Source organism: Phaethon lepturus, unplaced genomic scaffold (assembly GCF_000687285.1).
Source record: "Phaethon lepturus isolate BGI_N335 unplaced genomic scaffold, ASM68728v1 scaffold12537, whole genome shotgun sequence".
Lineage (NCBI taxonomy): Eukaryota > Metazoa > Chordata > Aves > Phaethontiformes > Phaethontidae > Phaethon > Phaethon lepturus.
Window position 1 is genome coordinate 21,353 of NW_010551209.1, and position 18,931 is coordinate 40,283.

Consider the following 18,931-nt stretch of genomic DNA (forward strand, 5'->3'; position numbering starts at 1 on the left):
GGACCACAGTGTTTTCTGCCATTTGTGTTGGGTAAGTTCTGCTCACCTGCTGTAATGCGTGCTGAGTCCAACCAGCTTTACCAGGCATGGGAGCAGTCCTTTGGGTGGTAAGCACAACATGCTCAGCGGTGACTAAGTCACTCTTTTCTTCTACTCAGCATACAAACCACAACTAATAGTTATATTTGGTACCATCTCCAAGGACCCTTCGGTTAAATATATAGAGTTAAATTCAAGTCACAATCACTTCTCTTCTAAATAGACAATTTGTAAAGGGGATACGGTACATAAAAGCACACAGAAGTGTTCAGTTTTCAGCTGCTGCCAAAGATGCTTGCTTTGATGTATCATAAACTATAGCTACACTGGTTAGAAAATTACTTAACCTAAATTGGGGGAAAAAAAACCCATCTTTTAAACGTTGGAAGTAAGCCCTGTCCAACTTTTTCAACAAGTTCAAATAAATTGAGACCATGCAGCCATGGGGTGAATGAATAGATTTACAGTTGTGTACCTACTACTACAGTCAGCTAATACTCATTAGTAGTAGCAGCTACTACAAAGAAATACCAAAGGCCTCAGTAAACACACCTCTAAATGACTAAGGTATAAAAACCTCATCTTTTAGTAAAAATACCTTTAAAAATAACAGTCCATAAAACTGTGGCCCTTTGTGCTTGTGAGTTCAAAGTCATTGCATGTTAAAAAACCACAAATGCGAGTATTGGAGATACATGTCTTTTGTTTACACATTCAAAAATGCATGAAAGGACAAAGTTTGAAATATTTAAAGCGTAATGTATGAGTGCAACAGCATGGCCTAAGTTTTAAACTCTTCTTAATAAAGTACAAGGAATTAAGTTTGAAATTTGAAGGCTGGGAAGCCGCTCAGTTTTGCTTTACACACATCTGTTTTGCTAACATCTCCTATAGCAGAGTAGTTGTATCTGTACTACATGAATTTTTACTGTGTAAATGGCTCTGTATCTGACTCATGGGTGGTTTCAGAGGACAAATGAATTGTTAGCTATACAAAATATTCAACAATAAAGCAGCTTTTTCTGCAGGAACTCCTGTCAGCCTACTAACTGCTAATTAACTTAATCTCTAAGTAATAATTAACTTTTATTTACTCTGATGGCTCAAAAGCAAATACAGAGGAACATTAACTACCCATAATAAAACCTCTCTAGCTAACGCTAGTGGTATTGTCTATGGAATGAAGCAGGTTGTCTCTTTTCACGTTAATTAGCCCAGGCTGCATTGGTACAGAAACCAGTCTGGCTGTTAGCGGTGCCGCTCTGCGGTGGCATGACCTGCTCCTCTCCTGTGGCTGGACTCTGGAAGCCCCTCTTCCCTGTGCACCAGCGCGCAGGATCACCCTCCGTTTTAGCGCGGTATTACTCTTATTTCCGAGCTTGTTGCAGCCGCTTGACATGACTTGATATGAGACCAATAAGGAGTAACACTAGCTGAGTTGTTTTAAATTAAATAAAAGTAGATTCTCAACATACCTTACTCTGTACAGTAAGTCAATGAGTGGGGCTGCTCCAGAGCTGCAGTTAGCTCTGCAGCCTCAATGAAAAGTCTCCCAAACTGCCCTTATCAAGATGTCCAAGGATACATTACCTATTTTAAAAATGATGTCCATATTCTAGTCCTTCTCACTTTTAAGAGCTTGGACACTAAAAATTATAACTGAGAGGAGAACAAGAAGGGCTTGAAAATTCACAGCTAAAGTTGATCTGCAGGATTGCCAACATACATTCTAGCCAAGGATAGTTTTTAATGAGGCTTACTGTATTTGTACAGAACAAATATCTGAAATTTTTAAAATGCGTCAGTTTGCTTCTCTGTATTGGAAATCAACGCACCTCCCAAATTAGGTCACTAGAAGCATTCCTTCCTAGTTTAAAAAAAAATCTCTGCACAAAGTAGTGCTGAAAACTAAAAGAAGAGCACACCACAAAATAAAAAACTGTGCACTGAGGGAATGATGTTACTAATGAAGATGTTTAAAGAGTATATGTATTTGCCAGAATATAAATCTGTAATTAGTCTCCCCTTTTGTAATACTAGCATGTTTGTTGTGCATGTTGATAAAGTCTATAGCCTGCAGCTTCTATTGCAGTGTCAAAATAGTACTTTGAAGTGCAATACATTATGCATAGTACTGTACTTAGTTATAGGAGAATGCCAAAACTTATTTTCAAAACTTTACACACACCTATTGACTGACAGGGACACCCACAGTCCAAATCTAACACTCATCTGACGTGGGTGTCTGCACTGTGCCACACAGTTACCAGCTGGTAAATTAAAGCTCTCTTTATCCCCTTTGACAGAATTTCAGGAGAAGTGAATCCACATCTAGCAGATAATATTGCAGATATTAACACTGCAATGAGTGAACAACTAGAAAACTCCCCATTCTGCTAACCAGTTACCGCAACAAGTATTGTGAAGTCCTGAATTTCGGCTGCCGCTGTCAGTGTATGTAGTCACTGATAAGGAAGTCTGACATCAGAAGGATTTCTTAATCCCATTCTCTAGGTCTGTAATTTGTCTTAAAGCTTTGCTTCTGACACAGTTTTACAGAAATCATGGGTCACAAAACTTAATATAATAAAAAGAAGCGGTGTACACCACACAATTCTGCATTAGCAGTTAGAATAAGTAATGGTATTTTTCAGTCCCGAAATATGATAAAAAGCACTGTGCCCTGAACAGGCAAAATAAGCCAAATCAAAAGACTTTGCTGGTTGCCTGCCAACAAACTGAACAAGTGAAATTGGTGTATTAAACTATCTAGAGGAGTATTGCAGACTTCTGCAGACAGTCTTGTTGGATTTTAAAGGTAAAGTCACTTTTTCTTTGCCTGAAAGTTCTACGCATAATACTTCTGTCTCCAGTTCCAATATAAATGGGTAGAAATCTTCAAGATACTTAGCCTCCTCCTCCATACTCCTTCTCTGAGTCTGAAAGGGTGCCAACAGCATGCAGAATAAATGGGTTTGAATATTATTTATATACATAGCTGAATTTCTGGCGTGATTCTTCCTCTGATTAAAAGGAAGGCTTAGCAGAAGGCTGGCTATATTATACCTTGAAAGCTGATAATGATCTTGTTCCATTTTTACCTTGAAATACCTGTTCCCAAAAGTTCTGCAATGCTGAACTTTACAAAACTTATGTTTAGTGGTCACTGTTCCTCCAGCAAAACATTTCATTTAAGCGTTGGAGCTAGTGATCGCAACTGCTGTGTTTTATTACAGAGCCTTCCGTTTTAATTGCTCTGTAACTGGAGCATCCCTGTGGCCCTGTGCATCCTAATTCTTTCTAGGCTAAATCCTAAAACTAGGCTCATCCTAAAACTTTCTAGGCAACTATCTCCACAAAAGTCAGCTAACCTCTCTGTTCCTAGTTCCCCAGCCAGCAAAGTAGAAGTTATGCTTCGTTTTTCATTATTATTTTTCACCCTTTGTCTGTCCCAGCTCCCTTTTAAGCTCTTTGTGAATTACACAGTGACCCGTAGGGATGGTGGAAAGCTGTAGTTGGAGGAAGTAGTAACATTGCACTTCAGATCAGGAGGTTGCATAAACATCTACTTCCATTTGCTCTGGAGAGAAGTGAAGCCAAAGCTCTCAGGGTGTGTTGAAAAGCATAATGTCAGCTCAATTTCATAATGGAAGCTTCTAAGAGAGAATGTAAAACAAATGACTGATGATAACAACTCTTTGAACCAAGGTCTCTTGCATAGCATTGCCATTCCTTTAAGTTTATTTCCATCCATTCTTATCTTCTCTTGCCTCCTCTTTAGTTTATCTGCTCCCCCAATTCCTGAAAGGAATTTTGTTATTTCCAGCAAGCGTCTTGCAGCTTGGAGCCTGTAGTTACTGAGTAGATCCCTGGAAACCTTTCCCTCCTTGTTGCATTTTTGAACTGTGTAATGCATGAAAGGAATAGAATTTCCCAAACTACTTCACAAATCGTTATCACATAATTGGGTTAAACTCAAATTACCAGCTTTAGCAGAATGAGTCTCAGGAGCAAAAGGCCTCTTCTTATCCGTTGTGTGGATCATTCACAGTAGTGTAAAACCTTTTCCAACACAGTTGGCCGGTGTGTGACTCAGCGCTGGCTTAAAGGGAGTATCCCTTTCATATAGAGCCATTTGCAATCTAACTGAACATATATTATCCTTCTGTTTCTTCCAAAAACCACACTCGATTTTACTGTGTTACATTTTCTTGTATTTACCTCACATCTCTGGATCAAAACAATATTTCCCAATAGGGAATGAGCTGATCCTCCACAAACATCACAGGCACATGGGCAAACGGCTATTTTGGTTACAGATATAGTTACACCATGCATGTGTGCAAGAGGAAACAAAAGCAGCAAATACGGGGTGAGATAAACGAGGCACGTAGAGAGATATGATGCATCCACAGTAGCATGTGGTATAGTTTGGGCATGTCACCAGGATTAGCATATTTAAGCATACCAGAAGTCAGAGATTTTTAATAGTTAAGATGATCCCAAGATGTTAAGCTCTGAGTCATTCAAAGGAGACCATCCCTACAAGCAGCAGTCTCCCTGAGGCTGCATTCTCCCCATGCTGCGTTCTCCCAACCCTTCAATACCGACACAGGGTAGAGACATCAGGAACTGTGTAGCAGAAGAGTTTCTATATGAGAAGACTCTTGATCTTGACTCCAGCTGATCCTTTTTTCCACAGAAGTATTTGTCTGAGTGTACTTCTGACAAAATGCCAGTAAAACAAACTTGCACGGCAGATTTGAAGATTTCTAGGTAGCCCCGAAGTCTCACCATGGGTGTTGCCACGAGCCACAATAGTGGGCCAGCCCAACCATGGCAATCGCCCAAGTGCTGAGTATTTCAAGGCCTCCAGGAGCTCCACTACAAGGGATTCCAGCTCCTGCGTTCAGAGGAAGACATTCCAGTTGTCAAGAACCTCAAATCTTGGGAAGCCAAGATGAAGTCAGTTTTGCAATTTTCTAAGCAAAATGTTGCCATTGCTTCAAAATCTTTTTTTTTTTTTTAATTTACATTTCTGTGACACTTCTCAGATTATTAGATTTTTCCCAATCTAATAATATTTTTATTTCCTGGAATTTCTCAAGCTTTAATTATCAAAGTTAAACTGTCAGCAGAGGTTTTGCCTGAAATGCTCTTCTGAGCATTCAGCTCAGAACCAAACCAGCTTCAACCACCTCTGACCCTAACCAGAGTAAGGTGGTTACAACTGTAACTGGGCAAGTGGGAGAGCAGGAGCTCTTCCCTTCCCAGTCCACGTTGTGGTGATAAGGAAACAGGGAAACGTGGAGAATGCAGTGGCCGTACGTGTACAGACACACACCGATGTCTCTGACTGGGTGAACAGTTGAGCATCAGCTGCTTAATGAAACAGAGTTCAGCAATTCCCTTCCTTTGCGGAGCAGGACGGTGCCTCTGATTCAGGCTCTTCTCTGCCTCCTGAGCTATAAAGCTATGTGCCCCACCATATTCAAGCTAGACAGCAAAGGTCAGCTGATGGCCTCTCCTTGCACAGCCGTTCAGCATGATCGTAGTTGTCAAAAGTTCAGGGATTTTGAGAATAACAGACTGGGACAAAACAAAATACTGTATCAAGCGAAGTGCCTTTGATGAGGGAAATTCCACACTTATCTTTTAATAGTATTTTTAGTCTGTGTGCCTCAGAAACTATTTTTGCTATGCGCTAGAAGGGCTGTAGCATGTACATTTCTGTCAGTATAACCATAAACATATGAGAGGATGACATGCCTCAAATGTGACATATATAGGTAATATTAAATTCCAAAGTGATGTCTGTAGTAGGCCAAATTGAGGAATCTGAATATTGATTCATAAATAAGGATATTGATTCATAATAGGGATCTAAATATTGATTCATAAATAGGGATATTGTTAACAGCATGACCTAAAGTAAAACTATAATTACAATGCGTTAGTATTTAATCTGAATATGTACTTCTCGGGGAGGGGTGGGGAACAGAACTGCATTCACAGTATATAAAACATTAGCTTCATTTTACAGTCGTAAGCCACAGGAAAGTTTAAAGCTGTACCTTACTGGCTTTGTTGTTAATAAAATTTTAAACCATTATAATTTCCAGTGGCTAAAGTAAGCATGCAAAATAAACACCCTGAAACTATCTAAAGGAACCTGCCCCTCTTTGTTTGTGATGGATGCTAAGATTGGGTTATATTTAATGTTATTCCAAACAAAGAAGCTGGAATGTGATACTGCATGCAGCCTTTTGGCCAGCAGAGCTGCAGGAGTCCAAAATAATGAGGCTTAGGTTTATAATTCCAGCATTCCATAATTCAGAGTTTGTTCAGTTGTCAAAATAATTATACCCCAAAATTGTAAGTGTTGTTACTTCCCTGGAACTCAGTAGCTTATTTAGAGCCAAACTTCAAGCAGCAAGTGTGTGTGTGGCTTTTCAGGAGTTTTTAAATCACTTTCATAATTCATTTTCAAGTCGTATTTGGGTTACCACAAAGCACAGAAAATGTTACTTGAAAGCCAGGCGAACAGTGGCTTCCTTTGGGTCTGGAGGAAGCAGAAAGCATGCAGATCTGTGTCCAAGCCGCTGTGGTAGATCAGCAGAAGGCATCTGCAGAAGGCATCTGGCATTTCCCTCCCTGACTGAGCAGCTTCTGGTGGCTTCATCTTTTTCCTGCTTAGATGCCAGCAGTTTCTCTGGGAAGCTGGGAATCAGCTGAGCATGGTGTATTTTTTCCCTTTCTTTGCCCCCGCACATTTCATAACTCTCACACCGCCGGTCTGGCGGCGATGGCAGTGGCAGCCACGTCGCGATTCATCCCCTCAGCCTCTCGCCCAGTGGTGGGGCCGGGCTGCTGCTCCGACCTACCGGCTCGGCCGCGTCCGCGTCCCCTCCGGCCCGCTAGCATCCCTCGGGGCATTTCCATGGGCGCATGAACTGCCACCTGAATTTGGCCCCGTAACTGACTTCGGTTACCTTTACGCGTTAGCGTACAAACGTTGCTAAAAGCTCAGAACATGTGTCTGTTGGTGGGTTACCTTGCGTCAAGAACTGGTTTGGTGTCGGTAAACGCTAAAGGACATTTGTGTGCATGGAAATTTTTACAGGTATCTTTCCTCTGGTATTTTGACATAGCTACTATTTTAAATACTGAAAGTATAACTGCAAATGGAATAATGGAAAAGAAGTCCAGTTTGTTTGGCTGTTTGAAAAGGATTAATTCAACTTTGAGATGAAGATTTGAGTCAGGTCTTACCTTATCTATCCAAACACAACAGTTTGTTTTTCCGGAGTATTTGTTTTTGTCTGGGAGTGCACTGAAGTGAAAGTTTTGCTTAGCAGAGGCTCAGATTATCTTACAGCTCTGAAGAAAGGAAGCAGTCAACCTTAACTTCAGTATCTTTAAGATTTAGCTGGAAAAGTCTGTCAGAGGAGCACAAGGAAATATCTTTGACTAAATCTCTTCTCACCAACGTATTCCTTCCTGCACAGAAACATGAGCTCTGCTGGCCCAGAAGGAAGGAAAAAGATGAGAGAATGTGACGGCCTGATTGATTCTCTGGTGTATTATATTCAAGGAGCTATTGCAGACCACGAGCCTAATGACAAGGTATTCTTTGAGATGAAAGTTCTTTTCCTAGGGGAAATTGCCAGGAGAATATTTTTTCCTTAGAAACCAATGTTCAGAAACTGTTGTCATGTAACTGCCAAACTTATACTTATTTCCAGGGCTTTTAGAACTGTCACCAACGATGAAACTCCAGTAAGAAGCTTCCTGAAGTGTTTTTTTATCCTGCATTCTAAAAGAATAACAAACCTTAGCTTTTGGAAAACATTTTCAGAATCACCAGAAAGAGCTAGAAACTTTTGTCTTTTTTCTTAAATGTGACATAGAGTCACAGCTTTCAGAGGTACTGAAACACCTAAAAACTCAGATATTACCTTTTTTAGTTGTCTCAGGAAGATAGCTAGAAGCTTAAAAATTAATCTGGTTACTTTCCTGTATATTTAGTGCTATCTACCCCTTAGGAAATGAAGAACCTAAATCTCTTTGGGTAGCAGTGTAATTAAGGAGCTTGCATCATTTAGAATGAAATTTATTTTCCTAAGTTTTTTATAAGTTACACGTTCTGCCTAAGCCAGTAACTACAAGGACGTGGACACCTCCAGAAGCCGGTTCCTCTCATTCTCTTCCTCCCACTGGTGACTGCAGATGCACCCTGAACATTGCTTACACTCGATGTTTGCCTTTTAGCTGGGTGAATTTGTGTGAGAAGACCAGCTGTCACTTAGGAGAAGGTTAGCCACAGCCTATGAGGCACTTCTAGCGTGCCTGTTACAACTTGTGCTGTGTGGTGGTAATTACTGCACATTTACGGCTCTATTCTAGGATTAGTTACTTGAGCTTCTTCATCTCCCTGTATTCAGTGCCATTAGCTTCAGGGAGAATCCAGTATATTACACTTGTGCCAATAGCTCCCTGCTGCATTTTGTCTTAAAACCACTCATTCCTTTTTTAACTTTCAGAAGAGGAGGAACTGGTAATAAAGCTATTTGCCACTAGACTCATCACCCAGAAATTGTAGACCTGGCCTTAGCCATGCCCAGAAAGGCACATCTAATTTAAAAAAGCATTCTACCTCAGAAAAGTGCTTCCTCCTTAGGAAAGATACAAAGCTTTCCTTTTGCTGATGCTACGGCAAGGTGTGTACGTGATCATCTTTACTCTTAAGCTCTTAAACATTCCTTGGCACACTTCTGGTCTGTGCCAAATAGCACTCGCCCAAACAATTCCCAAGCACAGTTCAGGAATTATAATGTCTCAGGACCATTTCCAACAGGCATGGACCCCGCTCTGAATGCAAGCTCTGTGTGCCAGTTGGCCTCAGTGCTCAGGAACATCCCAGGGCATGTTTAATTTATCAGTGTAAATGCTGTCTTGTGGATCACTGGCATGAAGACTATCTCTTCTGTAAGTCATTAAAAGCTCTGCAGTTAGTTGTTGAAGATCCAAAATGAAAGCTCTTCCCATGTCTATACATGTTCTTTCAATGCATGCCAAAGCTTTCAAGATTTCTATTCTTTTGTTATTTTAGGCCACAGAGAACTGTGTGTGCATTCTTCACAATCTTTCCTACCAGCTAGAGATAGAACTCCCCGAGAGCTATGCCCAGAGCATATATATGCAAAGAAGAAATATTTCTAGCAATGCTAAAACACCAGGCTGTTTTGGAACACGGAGCAGAAAAGTAAAGGAGGTAATGCCCATGTTTAGTTACATCTTGTTTTGTTATTCAGTTTTAGCAGCTTCGAAGAATAAGGCTGTAATCTACTTAACAATCTGTTGTTGATGTATCTGGTAGTGTGACACTTACTTGCCCCCAAAATGCAAATTTATCTGATAGCCTTTCCTAACGCCCGTTACCTTGTTCAGCTGCTGATGGTGACAATGACATAGCCGTTCACTGTTTCATTAGCTGAGAAATGCTGCCACTCAGCTTCATCCCCTCTGATGTACCTAGGTGGTATCTATCTCTACTATGTACGGCAATCGTGCAGGTGCCCTACCAATGAGTGAGCGCTTTGATGGTTTCACCAGTGAAACCAGCACAAGGTGACTTGCCACTTCCATGACTTGCTGGCTTCTGGGCTATCTCAGGACCTCTTCTTTTGATGCCATGTGGTCCAGATCACAAATATTCTGGCAGCTGGTAATTGTTGGAGAGAAAACATGTATCGGGGAGGGGGAAAGTGAAAGAAAAGCATTGATGACCCTTCCCCATCTATTAGTTTTGCTGGAGTGTATTCTGCCTTCTCCCATTCCAGCCACAGTACAACTCTAGCTGGCCATTTCTTTTTCTTCTTGGCCCCTGCCCCGTGTCATTCGCTGAGAGATGAGAAGCAGCTTCCACCATACCTGTCTCCTTTTTGGATGGAGTGGCCAGTATAGTTAAATACTTAAATTTTACACATTGTCATTTGAGTTCACAGCTTGATAATCTGCAAATGATCTGGTCATTGAAAGTTACAAAATGGCTAGTTTAGCTTGTGATGCATTAAGCCATATACGGTCACTGTTTCTAAAGGCTTGATCTGTTTACGTGTTTAGAAGCAGCAGGACACTCCGCTACCTGAGGAAAAGAGCAACCCCAGAGGTGTCGAATCACTCTGGCATTCCACACTGATTAGGATATATCTCTCCTTAATAGCAAAGAGTACCAGAAACTATACCCAGGAAGCATCCCTGGGAGCTCTTCAGAACCTCACAGCTGGCACTGGACCAGTAAGTCTGCTTTTTTTTCTTTTTCTTGTCGTTTAGTTCTTAGTGTGCATGCACAGAGTTTAGGGTTGGATTGCAGCACACCCACAGCACTGAGATCAAGTAACTACTGACAAGTCACTGTTTCACAGACATGATCAAGGAAATCAAAGAACATTGAAGAGAAAATCATAACTGGCAGTGCAGCTATTTCTTGCTTGGCAAATATGGGGACTGCTTCTTCTCGCTCCGTACGTCTCCACGTATGGAATTTTGCCTATCCATTGCACAATGAGGGATAAGTAGATGTTAAAAGGACAAAAAAAAGTGGGTTTGTGGAACATCATCAGTCCCATGGGAGAGGAAGGCTCTGACACAACCACAAATCACTGTCATGGTGAAGAAACTAATGACCTCTGTCATGTTTTGGCCGAAGAGCACCTGGGACAAAGAGGGCTCGAAAATTCTTTTATATCACCTTCCTTTTCTGTGGCAGCTCATATGTAAATCTGGATTAAACTATTTTGAACATGCTTAAATTGATGTAGAGAAGCTGCTGCGGTTGCTTATGAGGCTGTACATTCATGGTAATGACACGCTATCGCCACATGCCTTATAACAGATGCCGTTCGCGGTGGCCCAGACTGTTGTTCAGAAGGCAAATGGCCTTCCAAGTATTCGAACTATGCTGCACGTAAGCCACCCAACAGTAAAGAAGACGGCAATCTCACTGCTCAGGAACTTGTCTCGCAACACCTCTCTGCAAGGTGATATAGGTGAGCAAAGACATTGTCTCATGGGCTTTCTTTCTCTGTTTTCTTTGCATTAAGCTTTCCTTCTTTAAATAAAAAAGTGGAAAAAACAGTGGGTTTTTAGGTCAGATACCTGCAGTCATTACACAGGGTTGGAAATAAAGAGTTTTGCCTGAGAAAGACTCTAACCTCAAGTTTTCTCTAAATTGTGTATTCCTCATCAGATACTTCCATTGTTGTTACTTTCAGAAAATACATAATGGAAGTAAAATCTACACAGATTTAGAGAGGAAGTTTTTCTTCTGCTTAAAATAGGGTAAAGGAAGGTGAGTGCTGAGTTCTGTGCTGCCACAGCTTTGTAATCCTTTGCGAGAAATCATAGAACATCCCCAATCCTTCTGGCAAAAAAATTTTCTTCTTTTACACACAAAGCTTCGGAAGCTTGCAGCTTGCACGGTTTTCCTGCATAATTTTTTTTAGAATGGAAGCTAGAAGATGTTATAGAGAAAATCGTCCAAACTTTTTGGAGAACCTTATTCCTAAAACGTTATAATTATTTTCACATCAGAAGCCATTTCTATTCCGAGTATTTTTATTTCAATTTAATATACATTTGAGTTTTTTTCCTACTGATAGGATAAAACAAATTCACATCATTTGTTGTCCTTTTCTGTGTTCCCCTCAAAGGGGGAAGGGGAAATTACAGGCATACAGCTGGTTCATGGGGCAGATTAACCTCCAGAATTCTGCAGAACAGTCTCCTGGGCACTGTTTAATCCTTAGAGAACATTCCCTATTGATGAAAATATTGTAATATGTTGTTGGGCTGATTTCAAAGGGATAATCTGTATGGTGTTAAATATGACAAGTGGAGAATCTCCCCTGAAAGAGTAAGAATTAACCTGAGAAGAAGGATTTGGGATTTCATCAGGTAAATAATTTATGAAAGAATGCGGGAAAGACAGAAGCTTTGGAGAAAGGTGCTTCATCTTGCACGTTCGCAGTCATTTTCTTGCCTTACCCATGGTAGGAAGAACTAGGGGAACTTCAGGTGAACATTTTCTCCATGAAAAAGCACTCTTTTGGTTGACTAAAAACATGTGTGAATTCAGGTCAAATTCTCCAAATAATTTTGGCCAAAGGGAAACATTTGGAAGGGCATACTGTTTCCTAGATAAAATGGCTGTATTTATCAAGTAAAATGAACCTTTGATATGAAATTGAGATTAATTTTATATAAAACATCTCTAAAAGTTAAATGATTGAAAATATCAGAAAATTTCCGAATTTACTTGAAAAAATAACATTTGTTCTGAACAGATATTTTCAAAATGTATACTTTCTAAAAATTGCTTTTCTTGATTTATCAATGGAATAAAAAATGGGCTATCAATCATGTCTGACATAACTGCTTTGACTGATACTTAGCACAGCAGGTGGTTCATCCAGTTTTAAAGGTCTTTTTCTACATTGCATGTGATTTAATCTCAGTATACCTGAACCTTGTTATACACTCATCTGAAGGAATGAATAGAACTCACGGAGAGCAAAGCACTCTGTCCATGGGTAGGGAGGGGAGAATGGCCAATATGGCCTCACACTGAATGCAAAAGCCTCCTTCCTTTCCAAAATGCCCCAAACTATTGCCCAGTGCTACTTCTTACAGTGGGAGCAGCTGGTTACGAGCTCTTGCTGACTGCTGTAATTTTCTCTGTCAGGTCTGGTCCACACGGCACAGATCTCTGTACAGTAGGACTCAGCTGATGTGCAGATCTGTTGTTTGCTGTTTGGTTGGCTGGTAGGGTCACATCCAGTGTGGTCAATGTGATGTGGTGCTTCTTGAGCAGGGACAGACTTCAGAATGAGCCGTTGTTCTTAAATAGATAGCTTACATACCAGCTCAGAAGGTTGAGTGTGTGCATCCCCTTATAGCTGACCATTGACAAGTTCAGCAGCAAAAATTGCGCTGTAGTCACGCTTTTTCCATTTGCTGTATATCACTCTACCCGTGATGGGACACACAGGGTTCCTCAGGAAGCAGCAGCCTGCTGCTAGCACACGCCTAGGGACCTCACTACAGTGCGCTAGGTGTTAATGTATTGTGTATAAGAGGTAAAATATATACTGTCCGATTTAGTGCGGACACAGCTTAAATGTAAATTGTGGGGATGTAGTGCAGGCTTGAAACCATGACTCTGTCGTGGGAACCCACAGCACCCTGATAGGTGATAAGGGGAGGAGTAAGGTCTTGTAGGACCCCTAGACAAATCCGCACCTATTAGTAATGGCATTCCTTGTCTCTCTTCCAACTTGTAGCTAGAGAAGTTTTGCCTGATTTGGTCTCGATACTTCCCGAGTCTGTCCCAGTGTCTGATATTGTCTGTGAAACCGCAGCGTCCGTCTGCTACACCTTGTACAATTTGACACAGAGCAGTTCTCACAATGCGCGGCTTCTCCTAAGTGCTGATGGCGTACCGAAGATTATTACCATGAGCATGAATGACAGGTAAGATGATAGTTAAGAAGCCTTCCCTCCTCCTTTCCCTGGGGAAAAAAGAAACTGCAACCTCTGCTACCCAGGGCAGGGGGAAACACTGCATCTCAAGGAACAGGATAGCTTAAACAAGTAACTGTGATGTGAATAGAATTGCACATATTGGGAAATACAGAAAAATCTGTTATAACAACTGTTCCATCCACAGCTAAATTTCCCATGTTCCAGCATTTTAAATAGTTCCTCAGAAGATGACAGCACATTATTATCTATATTCTAATACATACAGTGGCTGATCATCAGATCTGTCCTGAAAGTTTTCTGTATTTCCTGTTTTTTGTAACACAGCCCTGATAATCTTTAGTAGAAAAGTGCAGAGGTACATTTTATAGAGCAGATAGAAGTGAACTTAAAAATTATTTATAAAGGAGCATTTTAGATAATAGATGTTGAATTGACTTTAATCATTATTTAATATGTAATCATGTGCAACTAATGTTTACTCAAAAGAGAACAGTCAATGCTTTGTGAGTATGAATAATTATTCTGTTTGCTTTCCTCTCTTTTTACAAAATGAAAGAAGAAATTCATCTCAGTAAAGGAGGTTTCATGAGGCTCTGAATAGTTTAAATCCTACCTAACCAACCAGAGATTTTACCTGCTGGAAAGATCCTTTCGAACGCTTATTAAGTTAACGTGTATTTTCCTCAACTGAATACGAACAGTATGATAGTTGTTCTAAAATGAAAGCTATAGAGTAATTAATTTCTCTCTAATTTCTCTCTAATTTTGAAGAATGAGTGAAGCAGGGAGGTCTGTTGCATTTGTTTCAGTACTAAGAACAGCATGAAATGTGCTATAATACCTAAAGAGCAGTAAAACAGCATTTTGGAGGAGAGACAGGTTACGTTTCCTGAAGTCTGCATGTGCACTGTGATTATGAAGTGGGAATTTAAACATGTTTTGTCATTCTTTTCACAAAATTGCAGTAATACGTTCAGCAAAGCTAGTAGGGCTGCTTCAGTCCTCCTCTACTCCTTGTGGTCACATACCGACCTCCACAGTGCTTACAAAAAGGTAAGACCTGGGTTAGAGCAAAGAAATGTAATCTGTCCTTTCAGACCTAGAACCCTCTCATTTTACCTCTGGGACCCATAGCATTTCTGCACTGTTAAAAAACAACCTACGATAGGATTTCAAGTGGTCTCTGAATTTGGTGTTTCTATTACTTGTACGTAATCCCGCACAAGTAATGCATGCCCGTAATTTTTGTTCCTCTGCATTCATATTCTCTCCTTCTGTGGTTTTATATCCACTGGCAAAGTTTATGAAAAACATCACTGCTGCCTGCCAGAAGTCTCAGATGATGAGAAGTGATGCACCGTAGGTGTCCGTCCACCACTGACTGAACCAACCTGACACAGGGGGCCTAAGGTGCCAGCAAAAGCAACGGCAGAGCAAGGCAGCTTTCTGCTTTAAAACCAGAGCAGTTTTATTCTCATTAGAATCGTAGAATCACAGGATCATAAAGGTTGGAAAAGACCTCCTAAGATCATCAAGTCCAACCATCAGCCCAACACCACCATGCCCACTAACTCATGTCCCAAAGTGCCATGTCTACACGTTTTTTGAACACCTCCAGTGATGGTGACTCCACCACCTCCCTGGGCAGCCTGGTCCAATGCTTGACCACTCTTTCAGTAAAGAAATTTTTCCTAATATCCAATCTAAACCTCCCTTGGTGCAACTTGAGGCCGTTTCCTCTTGTGCTGTCATTTGTTACTTGGGAGCAGCGACTGACCCCCACCTCACCACAACCCCCTTTCAGGTAGTTGTAGAGAGCAATAAGGTCTCCCCTCAGCCTCCTTTTCTCCAAACTAAACAATCCCAGTTCCCTCTTCTTGTTTGCATGGTCTGCAAGCCCAGGTGTTAGTTATATTCAGACAAAAGGGTAGGGCCTGGGAAAGGTGTTGGCAAACATTTAATGCCACAGTCAAAATCAAACAAAAAATGACCAGCATGAATCAGCCAACAAACCAATTTGTTTCTTTCCTTTTGAACATCTATGACTGCTTTTTCAACACACAGCTGGCTTGACTTCAAACTACCTACCTTCATCCTGCATTTCAAACTGCTTTCATTCTTTGTTTCCTTGCTGTTCAGAATTTCTGTCACCTAAAATTCCCTATAAACTAAAACTATTCCACTTCTTCAAGCTCTAGCCTTTAGCATTTTTTAGTCAACTTGTTTCTTCTTGTAGGTTTGTTGTTGAAATTTGCTCAAAAATACTAACTTAGTGTGGTATCCTTTAACAGTCTTGCATCACACTCAGCAGTATACTGCCCCACGAACCAGAAATCTGTATTCAAGAATAAGAGTGCTGTTCCCATATAAACTCTATTAATCTCTGGATTTTGTTGTCTCTGTTTTTTTGCAACTACATTCTTGACTTTACTGTGCAGCAATATCCCTGATGTCATGAATTTTTTGAAGTCACTGGTATTTTGGGTATGCCTATAAGACACCTTTGTCAGATTGAGTTTCAAAAAAAGGTGATTACTTGCTGTTCCTGTGCAAATCAAGTTCCCTAGAGATATCAGGTACAGCACTGAAAACTGCGGGCTACCTGATGCCTAGACATCTTTGAAAAGTCAGTCTACTAAGCAACAGAAATCACTTGATCAAATGAGACTGATAAAATCCTGAGTCATTTTGGCATTGCCCTGTACTCTTTGTTCAGATAGGGTTAATCTCAATTGACATTAGTCACCTAAGAGTTAGCAGTCTGTAGAGCTGAGCTAGAAGAATAGCCTCCCTGTACAACCAGTGGAGTTAAGCAGCTCCAGTGATTCATCTCACCTACCTTAGACTGAACGAGTCACTCCTGGGAAATGCCCGTTCTGTCTCTGTTGACTGTAGGGGACTCTGCCTAGACCCCTACCATGACTCCATATCTAACTTTTAGGCAGCTGAAATCACCCTTCCCTTGCAGAATCGCCACTGAAGATAATGAATTACTCTGTTTGTTTCATTCCAAAGGCTGACTTTAAGAAGGCAGATTTCATCAACACCCGGACCACAAAAGCCTATAACTCACTAAAAGATTGAATCAGATCATAACACCACTGAAGACAAATGAGATCATCCGTCAATTAACCTAACTACCTTCAAGTGGTCGGTGTTGCCATCATGAACCAGGACAGTATCTCAGAAAAAAGAGGCTGATTTTATATATAAAATTGATTTTATATATGTAAGACTTGAGTGACCAGAAGATAGCTGTTTTGTGTTTTTAGTCCTAATCACCTTGTTGTCACTGTATATATCAATACAAGAATAACCAAAGATGGATTCTTCAGGATGTTTGAGGTGAAGTTTCATCCAGGTTTACCACTAGTCAGAGCTTCACTTGACTGACTTCAGTCTAACGGGCGTTTATACAGAGAGGTTTGAAATGCTGATTGGCAGCAAATTCTTTTCAGACTGTTTTATACAGATAGTTTTCTACAATGGGTAAGCATCAAATGCACTGCTCAGGACATAGTAGTTTTTCATCTTTTTGTTTCTTTCCACATGCTAAATAAGAATCTCCAGACTCTATGAATATACACAAGAAGCTGTTTCACTACCTGCATTATAAAAGCACCAATGAAGTTAAAATTATTTTTTTTTATTGCTTGTATTCATGTGCCCGCAGGTTCTTAAGCCTCTTTTCTTTGAGATTTCATCAGTAACAACAACAAAACTGATTTTACATAGGTCTCATCACGCATTGCTCCTCTCATCCTCCCTCACGTGGCTGTTGGAATTTATAACTGTGTCCAGAAAGGGGTTTAACTAGAACCCGTATGTTTCAGACACTTCGGGCTGAACTTACATCCATCATTCTTTGCTAATTGGTGGAAGAGTTAGTTGCTGGTGATTCGATGATTGTTTTAAGAAAATTGCTTTTTCAAAACAATTCTGTTGTTCATCTATATATAGTAAAGGGATTGGAGTCTTGCCGTTATTGTTGAATACATACATACACACATACAACATATAAGGCTCTGTGCTGCTTAAGGAATTAATGTGATCCTGCTTCATATTCTCTTATTTGAAATCATCATCCTCCCTGCAGCAATCACATGCAATGTGGGATGTGAAGGACTATGTCTGCACGTGTGGGAGTAGGTAACAGGAGGAGAAAAATTCCTAAGCACCTAAAGGCTGTTCCCCTTATATGATCCTCAGAGAGGGAAAAGAACTTAAAAAACCCCATCTGATACCTTTGGTAAGCAAGATTTATCTCAACAAACCAGTAGTTAAATTGTCCATTAAAAGCAATAGGACATTCGTATATAAATATATAAAACTCTGGATTGGATTATCAGCTGACATGATCTGGCATTACTCTCCTGAAATCAGGGGAGGTAAGCTACATTTATGGCAACGAAGACTTTGGCATATGTATTTTTCAAACCTTCCTGCATGAATGGAGCCCATCCTGTACCCCCGTGCTGAACTGCTGGCGCAGGAGCTATTACAGCTGTTCTTATCCAGAAGAGGATGCATAATCCTTTGAGTAGGGACCTCACGGAGGAGATCATCAGGTCTCTTCATTGCAACACTCCTGGCCAAAGGTCTAGCTCCTACCAGAAACTTGGAACCAGCGGATTGTGACATTGCACTGTGTCCAAACATATTTCTGGATACTGGGGAGCTGAATTGTGCTGGTAGGTGCACATAGTTTCCATAGAATTCCCAGGAAGTCCCACACGTGCATGCAGAACAGAACACGTCCTGGGGAGTTAAGCAAACAACCCTGCTTTCCCATTACAGATCATTTTCATAGGTCTGTTAGTCCTCTGCATTTGCTTTGAATAACTCAAATCAAATGCATTCCAGTAAGAGGTTTTAAAAATACTGTTGTTTTTTTAAGAGGTCATTTTCAAAATACACCAGGTCCAAAAACAACACAGGGGAAGGGAACTCACAGCAACACATGTTGGGGAAATTGTTTTTATAATTTTTTTTAAATATTATAGCAAACAGACAATTAAAGTCTAACTTTTTCTTCAAATCTGTTAACCCAAGTAACACTGCATATGCCATAAATTAATAAGCACCAGAAAACCTGGACAAGTCTACTTTTACTGCACAAAAAGTAGTGGCAGGCAAAATTAATATACAAAGAGTACACCTAAATACAGAGTAGCACGGGCATGAAGAACTGCAGTCTAAAGATGAGGAAGGGGCTTTTGGAAATACTCAATATTGGTTTAGTTCTGTGAAACTCACATGCCAGTTAAAAAAAAAAAAAAACAAAAAAAAAACCACCAACAAAAGACCAATGCTGGGCATTTTCAAATCCCCTACTTAGTATATCTAA

The 18,931-nt window shown here is 40.5% G+C and overlaps 1 protein-coding gene across 1 annotated transcript in view; it reads left to right on the plus strand.

The window, feature by feature from the left end:
• The window catches only part of PKP2 (plakophilin 2), a 36,289-nt gene extending 19,621 nt beyond the window's left edge, over positions 1-16,668 (plus strand). Inside the window, exons 6-12 of the mRNA XM_010290841.1 lie at positions 7,548-7,665; positions 9,152-9,313; positions 10,165-10,338; positions 10,937-11,090; positions 13,383-13,572; positions 14,550-14,637; positions 16,600-16,668. Of these exons, the coding sequence (XP_010289143.1) occupies positions 7,548-7,665; positions 9,152-9,313; positions 10,165-10,338; positions 10,937-11,090; positions 13,383-13,572; positions 14,550-14,637; positions 16,600-16,668 (955 nt within the window). The remainder of the gene's footprint in view (positions 1-7,547; positions 7,666-9,151; positions 9,314-10,164; positions 10,339-10,936; positions 11,091-13,382; positions 13,573-14,549; positions 14,638-16,599) is intronic.
• The last annotated feature ends 2,263 nt before the right edge of the window (positions 16,669-18,931 follow it).